General features: G+C 39.9%; 1 protein-coding gene across 1 annotated transcript in view; it reads left to right on the top strand.

The window, feature by feature from the left end:
• Positions 1–3,930: 3,930 nt before the first annotated feature.
• Positions 3,931–15,938, top strand: part of LOC133328858 (inositol 1,4,5-trisphosphate receptor) — a 29,412-nt gene continuing 17,404 nt past the window's right edge. The window contains exons 1-11 of the mRNA XM_061537367.1: positions 3,931–3,994; positions 4,342–4,469; positions 4,539–4,609; positions 4,679–4,794; positions 5,868–6,705; positions 6,773–7,983; positions 8,050–8,225; positions 8,299–8,454; positions 11,569–11,722; positions 11,878–12,049; positions 12,371–13,122. Of these exons, the coding sequence (XP_061393351.1) occupies positions 4,369–4,469; positions 4,539–4,609; positions 4,679–4,794; positions 5,868–6,705; positions 6,773–7,983; positions 8,050–8,225; positions 8,299–8,454; positions 11,569–11,722; positions 11,878–12,049; positions 12,371–13,122 (3,747 nt within the window). The 5' untranslated portion in view covers positions 3,931–3,994; positions 4,342–4,368. The remainder of the gene's footprint in view (positions 3,995–4,341; positions 4,470–4,538; positions 4,610–4,678; positions 4,795–5,867; positions 6,706–6,772; positions 7,984–8,049; positions 8,226–8,298; positions 8,455–11,568; positions 11,723–11,877; positions 12,050–12,370; positions 13,123–15,938) is intronic.

Here is a 15,938-nt window from a genome sequence, read left to right on the forward strand (position 1 = left end):
GTAACTGTGCACAGCTGGTAATGTTTCAGAACATCCATTGGGTTTTCGCGCCAAATAATCCGTTGGTAATTTTTATGTTCATCGTGAACCCAGATTTGGCGGAACATTTTGACAATATCCGCAGAGAAAACATAACGATGAAATCGAAAACGAAGGCATACGGAGAACAAATCTCGCTGGATACTTGGACCGATGTGTAACGTGTTGTTAAGAGAAATACCATTGGAATCTTTGAACGAGCCATCAAAAACAACTCGGATTTTTTCTCCAACTACGGGGTGATGTGGTAAATAAAATATCTTACCAGGAGGAACGTCTGCATTACTGGAATTTATTTCTTTCATATGACCAAGATCCTCGTACTCTCTCATGAATTTTATGTATTGTTCTCTGAGCTTGGAATCTCGTTGCAATCTTCTTTCCACAGCAAAGAATCGGTACATGGCACCTTTAATGTGTTTCCGAACGAAGGATTTTCAAGTTTGAATGGTAATTGTACAATATATTTTCCTTTGTCGTCACGTTTATGGGTGCGACGAAAATGTTCTTCAACATAGGCCGTATCTGGATCAACGTCAAGTTTTCTGTCTGGCTCCTCCATTTCCCAAAATTGTCTAAGACTGCGGTCGATATCCACAGTAGACAGTAACGATGTTGTTTGGTTCACGTTTGTAGGGGTTTCGATGTATGTGACCACCCAACCAAAAATGGTAGAAAATGCGAGTGTGTTACCCTGAGAATCAACCCGGCGATCGAATGTAAAAATGTTCCATAAGTAGTCGACACCGAACAATATGTCTATCGGTAATGAAATGTTGTAACCAGGATCGGCTAGGTGCAAATCTTGGATTAGGCCCTTAGCCTGGTTATGAAACGAATGGTTTGGAAGTGGTGTAGTTATGGATGGCAAGATGTGTACAGTTGCTTCTAAGGAGTATTTTGAATCTCTTGAAGTGATACTGAGATGGCATGATCCTCTTGTAGTATTGGCTTGAACTCCTGAAATACCACTTACGACAAGTTTGGAATGAGATCTGTGAAGTCCAAGACGATGCACGCAAGATTCGGTTATGTATGATAGTTTGGATCCACAATCAAGCAATGCGCGGCATTTTACCGTTTGTCCTGAATGACCTCTAACGTTTATAAGTGCAGTTGGCAAAATGTATTCATTACCGTTAGTTTGGTTAACGGTGTATGAGGTTAACAATGGATTCACAATATTTGCTACAGTTGACCATTGGACAGGTGCTTTCGGCGTTATAGAAGCCTGTGTTGCGTTGCTCTGGGCATCTGCAGCATGGCTATTCGTTGGTTCTGTATTTTCTACTGCTACGTGCAGTAGCGTATGATGACGTTTCTGGCATATTTTACATCGATTCTTTGTTGAACAATTAAGAACAGAATGTCCTGTTCGGAGGCAATTGTAACAAAGTGATGATTCCTTGGCAATCTTTCGTCTTTCCTCAATTGAAAGTTGCACGAATTTTGGGCATTTAAAGATTATGTGGTCAGTAGACTTGCAAATAAAGCAAAGATTAATTTGCCTGCTATCGTTACTCACCAGACATTTCGTTGAACTTGATGTTGATTTCATAAAATGTGAGTGTTTAGGTTGATTGGATTTTCGCTGGCAAAGTTCCAATTCTTCGGTACGGCAATCCAAAAACTGTAGAAAATCTTCTATCGACGGTCTAGTGTTATCTCGACTATCCTGAATCCATCGGCGTTTAGTTTCGGAGTCAACTCGTCCAAGCAATATGTATATCAGCCAACAATCCCTATCATCGTGGTCAAGAGCATTCATACCTCTGATAATTTCGTTAGCACCGTCGGAAATTTTTCTCAAAATTGTACAGTTTTCGGTAGAGGTTGTCGGCAGTGCCATAAAGGTTTCGATGAAGGAATTTATAATATGTTTTGGTCGATCATACCTATCATTTAACCGAAGCCATGCGGTTTTGTATGCTGAGTCAGTTACTGGAATATGTTGAATCACTTTCGCTGCATCATCCTTCAACAAAGATTTGAGGTAATGGAATTTTTGTATGTTTGATAGGTTGGACTTCGAATCGATGGTGCTTTCGAAGAGATCTTTGAAACTGTTCCAATTGTTGTATGAACCGGAGAATGGTGGGATACTTATCCTGGGAAGCTCGCTCGATTTTGACGATGAAGTGTCACCCATTTTTTGCAAGAACTCTGACTGTTGTTTTGCTAATTGATCTATAGCATCATTGTTGCTTGGTACTGCTGCTGGAGCTAACTTTTTCTTCAACCCATATAAGTTACCTCGTGTTGCCACAAATTTGTCTTCGTACAGGTGGAAATCTGTGATTGGATCTGAAAAATCCGACTCCCCTCTATACATGTACATTTTGTCTGTACTCGAGACAAATTCCTTCCAAACTTCTTCTAACCGCTCCAATCTGCTTACGACGAGCTCATAATTCCACTTTTCTATGGATTCTTCCGAATAAGTTTGAAGACGAGTCAATGAGCTTTTCATACGGCCACGGTATGCCACTAATGTTGCTAAATCATCTGTCATTTCACAAACTTATTTCTTGATTCACGGTTTTGAATTAAACTGGTTAATTATATTTCACTTTTATATAAGTAGGATACTGGATCCGACTCGCACAGGACCAAACTCTTATGATTAGAAATAAAACCAGATTTATTAAATCATAAGGTTAATTCGACTTTATTTTTGCTAATTTTATTTCACGATGTACAACCTTTTGTTACTAAGGGCAAAGCTAAAGTAATTTCGTAAAGGGAATTCAAATTTTATTACACGTAATATTGTACGAAGGCTGATGAAATATTAAATATATAAGTATGTGCATATCGTATGTATATTTGAACATTGAGTACATGAAAGTAAAAAAGACAATAACTATTAGCAGCATTGTTGGCAGAAGCTGAGCGAGAATACGCATATGACATTTTTAAACTTATGTGTATATCACTGTTTATGCATTAGAACGTTAACGGTGATATTCCTACGATGATGTTCGTATGATACCAACTGGTGACGATCAAACATATGTACATACGTATGTACCAGTATGTTGCCGGACGTAAATAAGATGTTGCTAGACTCGGTATGAATGTTGCTGAGACTTTTTAAAGGTGACCTTTTTCTTTATGATGTGTTACAGTGTAGAAAAGAATTGTAGCACAACATATTGGTTTCGTTCATCATCAGGACCCTTGAAAAAATATTCTTTATAACATCCACACCTTGTGCAGGTCCTTCAAAAATATTCTTTATAAAATCCACGCCTTGTGTAAATCCTTCGAAAATATTCCTTATAAAATCCACATAAATCGGAATTTAAATTTAATGTTTATTCCTCAAGTTCATGGGCCTTATATTTCCCATATGTGACCTTTTATTTATGAAGCATGTTCTCCATGCCAGCCTCCATACTTAGACACAAAAATTTGTAATTTGTTTTAAACTAAAGAAAATCTGTATTTTCCGCTTTTCCCTCATCTGCTCTCCTCTAACCATTATCATATTATTTTATTGTTATTCTTTTTTTCCTATCCATTACAGTACAACAACCCAGCAGCTCAACCCTCTCATTCACCATTAGCAGAATCACAAAAGGCATAGAAGAGAAACCATTGCCTAAAACAAATTAAGTAGAAAAGTTACCAAAAGAAAGAATAGCAGACCAGAAACCCCTCCACAAAAAAACGAGCAACCATTTGCAACAGTTTGCTACCCAAAAGAAATTGCCCCGAAGGACCCTCATCCAAGTATCTTTTATTCCATTGTTACTGGGCAGGCTGACATATGCCAGCTCTGGTTAATGTTTGCTGTTGATATCTTTGTATGCTCTGAAGAAGAAGAAGAAGAATAACCACTTGGGTCATAAGCACCATCAGTAACAGTCGCAGCAGCCATCTTCTTCATCACCATCACATGTATGGACACTTGTGGTAGCTGGAAGCGACATTGTGCTTAGGTAAGAAGGAGGTAAGTGTTGTACACAATGGGAAATAAAAAAGAAATAAATACACTGAGAGAAATAAGGAGATCCACTTGGAGAAAAATAAACAAAGAAACATTTCAACAACATAGGAAGTGTCTCAGTTCCCATGTTCTCTAAATTTTGAAAATATACCTTCAAGTTGAGGTCTGTATTTTCTTTATAACCCCTGTTTTCTCTCAGTGCATGTTTTCCGTAATTTTCCCAAAATAGTTATTAACGATTATTCATATTTATTTAAACCCATGTTTTTTGTTGTTCTTCTTCTTCTTTTTCTTCCATATTTTCATATTATTCCCCATTACCACATTCGCCCATTCGGCTGCGTCAACACAGCGTGGACAAGCACAACGTGTCAACAATGGGTGACAATATAATTGGTTCGGCAAGTTTCTTGCATTTGGGTGACATTGTTTCACTTTTTGCGGAGGGTAGTGTCTGCGGATTTCTCAGTACTCTTGGGTAAGTTTTGGAGTCATAATTTCTCCCAAAATTTATTTCATGAATACTTTTTCATCTATTTCCGCTCAGTTTGGTTGATGATCGTACTGTGGTATGTCCGGAGGCAGGCGATTTAAATTTTCCACCCAAGAAGTTTCGAGGTAAGTGAGACACGAGCACACCCTAGAACAGATTTCAGATTCATCTCGTTGATTTTCTTTTTTCCCCAGATTGCCTAATAAAAGTATGTCCCATGAATCGGTATTCGGCCCAGAAACAATTCTGGAAGGCCGCCAAACAATCAGCCAGCTCAAATACGGATACAAATTTATTGAAGAGGTTACATGTAAGTATAGATGGAAAAATATGATTCCCTTCAGGCCTTCTATAGGCAATAGAAGCCCTTCAGGTCTTCTATAGGCAATAGAAGCCCTTCAGGTCTCCTATAGGCAATAGAAGCCCTTCAGGTCTTCTATAGGCAATATAAGACCTTCAGATCTTCTATAGGCAATAGAAGCCCTTCAGGTCTGCTATAGGCAATAGAAGCCCTTCAGGTCTTCTATAGGCAATAGAAGCCCTTCAGGTCTTCTTTAGCCGATAGAAGCGCTTCAGGTCTTCTTTAGCCAATAGAAGCCCTTCAGGTCTTCTTTAGCCAATAGAAGCCATTCAGGTCTTCTATAGGCAATAGAAGCCCTTCAGGTCTTCTATAGGGAATAGAAGCCCTTCAGGTCTTCTATAGGCAATAGAAGCCCTTCAGGTCTTCTATAGGGAATAGAAGCCCTTCAGGTCTTCTATAGGCAATAGAAGCCCTTCAGGTCTTCTATAGGCAATAGAAGCCCTTCAGGTCTTCTATAGGCAATAGAAGCCCTTCAGGTCTTCTATAGGCAATAGAAGCCCTTAAGGTCTTCTACAGGCAATAGAAGCTCTTCAGGTCTTCTATAGACAATAGAAGCCCTACAGGTCTTCTATAGACAATAGAAGCCCTTCAGATCTTCTATAGGCAATAGAAGCCCTTCAGGTCTTCTATAGGCAATAGAAGCCCTTCAGGTCTTCTATAGGCAATAGAAGCCCTTCAGGTCTTCTATAGGCAATAGAAGCCCTTCAGGTCTTCTATAGGCAATAGAAGCCCTTCAGGTCTTCTATAGGCAATAGAAGCCCTTCAGGTCTTCTACAGGCAATAGAAGCCTTTCAGGCCTTCTATGGGCAATAGGAGCCTTACAGGTCTTCTATAGGCAATATAAGCCCTTCAGGTATTCTATAGGCAATATAGGCCCTTCAGGTCTTCTATAGGCAATAGAAGCCCTTCAGGTCTTATATAGCCATGGACGGCCTTCCAGGTCCTTAAAAATCCACGCCTTGTGCAAGTCCTTAGTCTCTCATGAGTTTCTAATATCTCCCCTTCCCTCTTCCTCTTTCCAGCACGCTGCCGAAATCGAAAAGAAACAAAATGAAACGGAAAACAAAAAGCTCTTGGGTACCGCCATCCAATATGGCAATGTGGTCCAACTGCTGCATCTGAAATCCAACAAATACCTGACGGTAAACAAACGTCTACCCTCCCTGTTGGAGAAAAATGCCATGCGGGTGTATTTAGATGCCAATGGCAATGAGGGTTCCTGGTTTTATATTATGCCCTTCTATAAATTACGCTCTACGGGAGATAATGTGGTGGTGGGCGATAAGGTCATCCTGAATCCCGTCAATGCTGATCAACAAAATCTCCATGTGGCAGCCAATTATGAGCTTCCCGATAATCCAGGCTGTAAGGAGGTTAATGTCCTGAATTCGTCCACCTCGTGGAAGATTACCCTCTTCATGGAACACAAAGAGAATCAAGATCACATCCTGAAAGGTGGAGATGTTGTGCGTCTCTTTCATGCGGAACAGGAGAAATTCCTTACCATGGATGAATATAAGAAGCAACAACATGTTTTCTTGCGGACAACGGGTAGGACAAGTGCGACAGCGGCCACTTCGAGTAAAGCCTTGTGGGAAATCGAAGTGGTACAACATGATTCGTGTCGTGGTGGTGCGGGACATTGGAATTCTTTGTATCGTTTTAAACATTTGGCCACGGGTTATTATTTGGCTGCAGAGCTGGACTCTGAAAATGGTATGGGAGGCAGTGGGGCAAATGCCAGTAGTGTGGGTCAGCTGCAGCAGCAGCAACAAATGCATCAGACTCCTACCCAGCTGTTTAACATTAGTGCGGAAAATGCCAAGGATTCGGGTATTAGCTGTAATTCGACGATGATAGGTAAGGTGTTGAGATTTATTTTAGAACTTGTTGGAGTAACTAATTTTAATTTCCCCCCTCTTTCCAGACAAAGGTAAATTGGAACACTACCGTTTGGTTTCCGTACCCTTTTCCACCGACATTGCCACCGTGTTTGAATTGGACCCCACCACCATGGCCAGGGCAGATAGCCTTGTGCCGCAATCTAGCTATGTACGGCTACGCCATCTCTGCTCCAATACCTGGGTACATGCCACTTCCATACCCATTGACATCGATGACGATAAACCGGTAATGTCCAAGGTATGCTGCTCCCCCGTCAAGGAAGACAAGGAGGCCTTCGCTTTGATACCCGTACCTCCCGTAGAAGTTCGTGATTTAGATTTCGCCAATGATGCCTGCAAGGTCTTGGTATTGGTCACAGCCAAATTGGACAATGGCACCATTTCGATCAATGAAAGGAAATCCCTCATCTCCCTACTGCAGGACATAGTCTACTTCATAGCGGGCATGGAAAATGAACAGAACAAAACAAAAGCCTTGGAATTGACCATAAAAAATCCGATACGAGATCGTCAAAAATTACTTCGTGAACAATACATACTCAAACAGCTGTTCCGAATTTTAGAGGGGCCCTTCCAGAAACACCCCGGGGGAGATGGACCTTTCCTACGGCTAGATGAGCTTAGTGATCCGAAGAATAGTCCCTACAAAAACATCTTCCGTTTATGCTATCGCATTTTGCGCTTGTCGCAACAAGATTATCGTAAAAATCAGGAATACATTGCCAAACATTTCGGGCTGATGCAAAAACAAATTGGCTATGATATCCTCGCCGAGGATACAATCACCGCCTTGCTGCACAATAATCGTAAACTTCTTGAGAAACACATCACGGCGGCGGAAATTGAAACCTTCGTAGGGCTGGTACGCAAAAACATGCATAATTGGGATTCACGCTTCTTGGACTACCTCTCCGATCTGTGTGTCTCCAATCGCAAGGCAATTGCGGTCACACAGGAATTAATTTGTAAAAGTGTTTTGAGTTCGAAAAATTCCGATATCCTGATTGGTACCATAGTGAAAAGTGTCAAGAGTCCTAAATTTGGCTTCGCCAAACAAAGTGACATGAACAAACCCCTATCGCCTCTAACCGAAGTCCTTGACGATGATGACAAACTTGATTTGATATCCACCAAAACAAATAGCACCTGGGATATGCGTAGCCTCGAGGGGGACAATGAGCAGGAGGGCGATAATGTTAAATATGAAATTCACTTGAAATGGAAGGGTCTAAAGGTATACCCTAACTTCGTATACCACAAAACTCCCCCGGATTTAACCCTTTCTTTTCTTTCTTTGCAGGAATCCCGTTCAATTGCCGATTTAGCCAACTGTGTGGCCCAGGGCAAGGAGCAGGAAATTGCCATTCTCAACTATTATCGCCATCAGTTGAATTTATTTTCGAATATGTGTCTGAATCGCCAGTACTTGGCCCTGAATGATTTATCACCCCATTTGGATATTGATTTGATTTTGAAGTTCGTACGCCCATAATTCTCCACGTCCCGAACTTTAAAATAAAATTTTGCCTTTCTTTTGTTCATTTTTCAGATGCATGTCCGACGAAACGATGCCCTATGAATTGCGTGCTTCGTTCTGTCGTCTAATGCTGCATCTGCATGTGGATCGTGATCCCCAGGAACCGGTAACGCCGGTAAAATATGCCCGTCTCTGGAGTGAAATACCATCGAAAATGTCAATTTTGGAGTAAGTAGAGAATCGTAGTTAAATGAGAACTTGATTGGGGTTCATTATGCCCTTGTGCTCGTATTAGGGGACTTAAGGGGAGGTCGATATAATCGATCTTAATTGATATGTATAGATTAGCAGGATAAAGCAATGAAATCAATCTATTACAGATCCTATCATACTTATGTTATTGTAAGAGTTCTGCCCTGTTTCAAAATTCGTTCCTACATATTTAGTTCGATCATTCCGAACTAAATATGCCCTCGACTATGAGTTTTGCATTCAAAATATTTAAAATCGCTTTGGAAACAAAATTCAGACATTCAGATTGGCAAAAATTCGACTGAGTACAAAATCGACCTAGAACCCGGCAAATATCTAAAATGGGAAAATACCTAAATCGGTCGGGTTTATCTGTCAGAAGATTTTGTATCCTCTGAAGTAATACCAAATTGCAGACACTTAGGTTCAGAAAATTCGACTATGTACTGAAGGTCTTACCGAAAATAAAGCGGAATTTGTGTATGATTGCTACGTGATATGGACTTATATATAAATTCAGAATCTCAACTTACACACACTTCAGTTGAAAATTCTAGGACCGTCCGAACACCTTTATGCTGGATCCAGAGATCGACCCATATTTATATTTTTTGGTAGGAAGATTTGACAACCAATGATAGCGCCAAGTATCAAATCCGGCACAGACGTTCTTCTGTTTTTTTAGCTTGTGATCGCCCACTAATCAACTGACCTCCCATATCAGGTCTCAGGATACTCTACAAATCATCGGTTAAACTAAGCCGTACATCTGTCCATATGTATCCTCATCAGTGCTAAATAAGACATAAGTCCGATTACTATTTTCTCCTCGGTTAGAGAGCGCCTTAATCAAGGAACGTAATTTACGAAATCTGGTACGGTCTCAGCTGCTATACGAAACAATACTCGACTTGTCACTCTCAGAATTCTTTACCAATTCCGTTTAAACTTAAACTTAAAACTAAATAGGACTTACGACGACTAATCTGTTAATCTCCAATGGAGGTCTCTGGTTCTGTCGAGGAATCTGAGGATACTCTACGAATCGACGATACATTTTCTGATATGTCACCTTATAATTTGTAAACGAATAACATCCTTCTTTTCTTTGGTTCGAGAGCAATGTGTCCATAATTTACTGAATCTGATACAGGTATCGGTTCCCATGCGACTCAATGTTAGACCAGTTACTCTCATGTCTCTACAAATTCCCAATTGCACACACCTTTGAATCTGTCATCCCATCATGGTGAAAACAAACAGAAGTCGCAGCATCCTTTTTTCATTTGTTCAGAAAAAAAATTACACTTTTTTGTTAAGTATCGATAGACCCACTAAAGATGATGCAACACTTCAGATGTACAAGCCATATTTTCCAACTGTCAGGTCTCATAGATCAGTAGGGTTCGTACGACGACGCTTATTGCACCCATTTGCTATTCCCACTTCGTCTGCTTGGGTGTTATATAGAGAGCAGTAATATCTCGGAAATTCCTTCATGCGACTCGAAAATCAGCAGGATTGTGCAGTTAACTGAAGCGAAGCTAGATCCGACACAGATGTTCCGCTTATGCTCACTTACTAATCTATTCACTTCCAATGCCAGGTCTTTGGACCTTGAGTTTGTAAGTTAAAGCTCAGCATAATTTGGATATTCAACCCGCAGTTATATAGAGATCAGATGTAGGAAGAACTGTGACCAACTATCCTATCCAACGTATCATAATGTTCTCATGCAAGACAATGAGGTATTAATTTTTGCGGCTGACATTCAAAGTAGGCATTAAAAACCACTATGACAAGGGCAATGCTAGACAATAATATTGACTCAATGTTATTAATCCGCCGTTGAGTATCTCTACCTCCGGATTCATACAATACTTTCCATATGCGACCACAATGCATTCCAGATATGGAATATAGAATTCCCCTGAAACAAGATAGGTAAAGCGTCTGCTAATTGCAGTCTAATAATTAAAATCATGGTAGTTTTTAAAACCTATATTGGGCGCCATTTCCTTTGGCTTGAAGTTAAGAGAAAAACTATTTTCTACTCTCAAAATGAGTTAGGCAACATTTTTGACTATTGTTGCAACTATTGACCCAACCTTGGGCGCCATTTAATATAAAACCACTGAACCTAATATTCATACACGATTTACAGCCACTATCCTTCATTTTGTCATCGACGGAAATTATTCACTTCGGGCGCCATTACTAAGGCGTCTTCTAAATGCAGTCTAAAAATTAAAATCGTGGTAGTATATAAAACACTTTTTGGACGCCATTTCCTTTGGTTTGAAGTCGACAATAATTAAATAATTACCTCACATCGTCTTCTGCTGAAAATTATTCTTTGACTGACATTCCGGAACATTTCCACCTCGAATTTCTGAGAGTTTAACATGCATTAAAGACTTCTCAAAATCCAGGATAACTGACGTTCAATCCCACTATATGCATTAAAGAATTACCCCTAGTACCTATCGTTCATTTTTGCATTGCAAAAATTCAAGATACCTGAGGTTCAAATCGACTTTATTAAAACTTATTAATTGATAGTGTCCCTCGTTGGGCGCCATTTCAATTATGGATAATTAACCTGACTTTAATCTTAATCTTATATCAACAACTATTATTTGCTTGGACCCCTCATTGGGTGCCATTTTGATTGTATACAATTAATCTAACTTTGTACGTCATGCATTTAAGGTTTGTAAAAACCCAAGCATAGTTCAAAATCTTTCGGTTAAATCCACCATTTGTTAAAACGTATTTTTGATGGTTGGTCGCCATTTCAATTATTATACATAATTAACATGACTTTGGAACGACACCACTCGAATTGCTGAGAAGTTTTCTTAATCTTATCCAAAGAACTTGTATTTGTATAGACTCCACATTGGGCGCCATTTCAACTATAGATTATTAAACCGAAATAATACGTCATGCACAAAAAAAAAATCCAGGATAGCTGAAAATGTGGACTTACATCTTACAAAGCCAATTAGTTGTTTGGGTCCATCGTCGGGCGCCATTCCAATAACATTAAAAATATTTGAATTTAATCTTCTTTTTTTAATATTCCAGCTATGATGGCAAAAATCAACAACCAGATCAAAACAAGGAAGCTGTACGGGCCAAATTTAATACCACCATTGCTTTCGTGGAGAACTATCTATGCAATGTGGCGGCTAAGGTTTGGCTATTCACAGATCAGGAACAGAATAAGCTGACATTTGAGGTTGGTATTCAAATTATTTTTAGATTACGAATATAAGTTCGCCTAAAGTGCAAAATCAGGAGGTGGCTTACAATTCCAATACTTGGACTCCTTCATGCTACCCTCCTCAATTCCTAATTTACTTCGATTTATAACGTAACATATTTTTATTCCAGGTAGTAAAATTGGCTCGTGACTTAATTTACTTCGGCTTCTATAGCTTCAGCGATCTGCTGCGATTGACCAAGACATTGCTTTGCATCCTCGATTGTGTATCGGATAGTAGCATTGATAGTTCCACGGCGGCTGGACCAAATGCTGGACGATTTGAGGCAGCTGTAACAGACTGTAAGTATTTCGAACTAGGGGGAATTAGAATCTCCAAAGTATTTGTTAATCCCATATATAATCAGTTGAGTTCTGAAACTTATTGTTTGGCTAATGAATCTGATTGGCTTGGCTTATTTCAAAAAAATATTTTTACATTATTTTTGCCAAAATTAAAAAAAATATATAAAGCAAAAGCAAACGAAGATGAGGATTCGAAAATTGGTAAGTTTGCCAGTCTAAAATCTTCCCAAGGAAAAAAAAATTGAAACTTCTAGAACTTACTCTCACCAAATACCACCACACTAACACTTCACTCATGAATTTCCCCCACATTTTTAGCCGAAGGAGGTGTCCTGCGTTCCATTGGCGATATGAACACCGTTATGACCAGCTTGGCCTTGGGTTCTGTTGGCCAAGTTATGGCCACACCGGCCATTTCATCGCTACAACAACGCAAATCCGTATCACAGCTAATGAAGGAGTTCCCCCTGGTCATGGATACAAAGCTGAAAATCATCGAAATTCTACAATTCATTCTGGATGTCCGTTTGGATTATAGAATTAGTTGCCTCCTATCGATATTCAAGCGTGAGTTCGACGAAAGTGACGCCCATCAATTTGCCAATCAGTCGGAAGCAGCTACAGCGACAGTAACATCGGCACCCTATGTACAGACTACCACAACCACAATTACCACAACATCGGATAGTGGCATTAGTTCATCATCGACAATATCGGGTGGTGGTAACACAACTTCCAACACAACATCATCTTCTTCCACATCACCCACTTCCTCCAACACAAACACAACCACCGGCACCCAAGATGCCCAGGCATCGGCAGCAGCTGCTTTCCAACAGCGTCAAAAGAATATCGATTTAGAGTCAATTGGCATACAGGCGGAGGGCATTTTCGATTGTGACAGCGGTGATGCTGCCAATTTGGATCTGGACGGTCAGGGTGGTCGTACATTTTTACGTGTTCTATTACATTTAATTATGCATGACTATCCACCGTTAGTATCGGGAGCATTGCATTTGCTCTTCCGTCATTTCAGTCAACGTCAGGAGGTTTTGCATGCCTTTAGGCAGGTAAGTGTCAAATGAATTTTTATGATTTTAAGTTCTTGGAATGTCAAGTTTTTGTTGAACATTTTGTTTGTTGGCATTTGAACAGCTTTATAAGGTGTATTTAGCAAACTCCACATTTGGGCGCCATTTCAGTTATTGATTATGAATGGGAATCTGTTAAAAATTAATTGTTTACAGTCTCATGTTGGGCGCCAATTAGTACGAGAAGTTAATTTGAAAAAAAAACAGTTTGAACATACACCTACGCTTGATGTCATTTCCATGATTTGAAGTCGGTGGTTTCCGAAAGTTCGAATAGAGTATTATTGTTCAAACTATTCTCAAAAGGAACAATCGGAACTAGGTCTGACTTTTTCGTTCATCTAGTTCATAGTTTGCTTCAGTCGTTCATTTTTGCTCTCGTTCACCTAGTTCGTTTTTCTCCAATAGTTCAACTAAATCTAAGCGTGATGCCATTTCCATGATTTGGAGTCGCCGGTTTGCAAAAGCTGGATTGAACTAGCTCAGAGGCTCCATAAAAGGAAAAGCCGGTACTAGGTCCGACACTTCCGCATTTCCTAATCCCGCCATGACTCCTTCAGTGAAGTTCACCTCATTTTTCTAAGAGAGTGTGGGGCTTTATGAGACCTGGATAGAAATCTACTCGATTGGATACTTAGAATCCCGCAGCATGAGCAGGGCTTGTTCCTTCAATAGATTTGGCAAGCAACATATTCGTAGACTATGATGGAAGCACCAGTATGCGCTTTATGTTACGTCTAATTGTAAAAAACTGCCCTTTAGAATGTCGACTTCGAGGAAAACTGCCAAGAAAAATCGAACTAGTATCACATCTGTTCAATTTAGACATAATTTCATGAGTCGAATATTTCTCTGGGTCGGTTAGACAATTTAAAAAAAATTATGGATGTTGTGGAGGACACCTATTTAGGATTTCGGAAACAATACGCTCCGGGTTAGAAATATAACTAACATTCAATTTCTGGTTGATGTAAGGATAAATGAAACCATTCCAAGAATTTTTTGGATTACGAACCGTGGGTATACACTTTCCTTGGACATCAAGTCAAGTATCAATTTAATATCCGTATTCCAGAAGTGAAATTTGTTACGGTTAACTTTTCAATGGATTTTTGGAAATTAAAGAAGTTAGTAATGGTGGTTATATAGCTGGAAATTTTCACACTTACGTCGTCAATATTAATAGCTGAAGAAATTATAGTACGTACAATCATCGGCGTTTGACTTCGGAGCTTCGGTAGATAACTTGAAGGACTCTCATTTTGATGTTTGGCCACGGAACTCTTCAACCGTCTGCCGAGCATTAATGTAATTGATTGACAAGCCAGCGCTTGACATCATTCGAAAAAGTGGAACTCGAGATGTCGGAAATATGCTCGGAATGTTGAAATGCCTTGGACAGATCTAAAGCTACCACGATGGTCGGTTCAGGAGGTCGTCGTTGTTGGTGAGTATCAAGCACGAAATCCTATTTTAGGTATCGGAGCTTTCCTCTGCAAAAATCCCTTACCGATTTCGCATAAGCCAGGGATTGTCAAATCAGCAGCAGTTGCACCAAACGAAACCTAGTGTAGAGAGTTCTGGTAATGTCCAGATATAACATTAGCAACCCTTTTTAGGTAGTTTCTAAGTTTTAGCCGCTTTTTCCAAAGGAAGGGTCTTTTTTTGGCATTCCGAGTTCGAGTACAGGTGTATGATCTTTGCAGAATTTTTGTTTTCAGTCCATTTGATCCCCGAAATATTAACCGTTCTTTACCAAAAACTCTAGGAGTCATCTTTACCCAGACTTTGTGAATTATATGTTCCTGAGGCTCCAAACGGTTGTAATGCCACTAAATATTAGTTTTAGGCTCACCTCCTCCTCAGAAATCGTTATTCTTAATCTTCTTCCAGTTACCCATGTGAAATTCGATATCCTGCATCTCGACCAATTTGTCCCAGTTCCAACAGAAGAAATATAAAACTATCTTACATGGAATCTCACCAGCAACTGCTTCTACCCTGCCATGTGGGGTTCAAGGTCAACCACTGCCTCACTAAAGAAGTCGGAAGACTTTCTATTACCACAGTTTACGACCTTAATTCCCTATAAAGGGAGGTAATTTGTAGCCACTAATGATCAACTCAGGATGCGTTTCGAAAATGGTTGACTTGTTCCTTTAACTCGTTTGGATAATCGATTCGAAGGTTCGTGCAAAGCCTTACAACATGTTCGAAAAGGTAGGTAGCTATTCCTTCTTCATCGCTATCGATGCATAGGGGGCAGAAGTATGAAGAGACCTTGATCACCTTATATAGGGTGTAATCCTACGAAACTGAAGCCGTTGATGATCAACGTGGGGTCCATTAGGGAAATGGTCAAGATTGCTTATATGTTCATCACTTGGGGTCATCCGTCAAATTGTCGCTTCCAAAAGTTTTTACTTCGGCTTAGAAGGTACCTTCATGGTATCTATTACTATTAGACAGAAGACTGAATTGTCTGCAGCGATTATGACTTCTTCTTGCAACAGGATTTTGTTCCACTATCCACCTAAACCTTAAACATATTTCCTCACATGATAGGACCCGACGCCATTATCGTACAATCATCCGACCATCCGTCAAATTGTCACTTCTAGAATTTTGGATTTTGGCTTAGAAGGTAGCTACTCCTTCTTCATCGCTATTGATGCATACAAGACTGATGTTAGAATTGTCAATGATTTCTTTGCAGCAGAATGCTATTTCGCTATCATTCTAAAGCTTCCACATATGTCCTCAACAATAGGACCCGAGGTCGTGGAATAACGGAA

The sequence above is a fragment of the Musca vetustissima genome, unplaced genomic scaffold, assembly GCF_032173495.1.
Source record: "Musca vetustissima isolate MV318-11 ecotype Yass unplaced genomic scaffold, APGP_CSIRO_Mvet_v1 utg48367, whole genome shotgun sequence".
NCBI lineage: Eukaryota > Metazoa > Arthropoda > Insecta > Diptera > Muscidae > Musca > Musca vetustissima.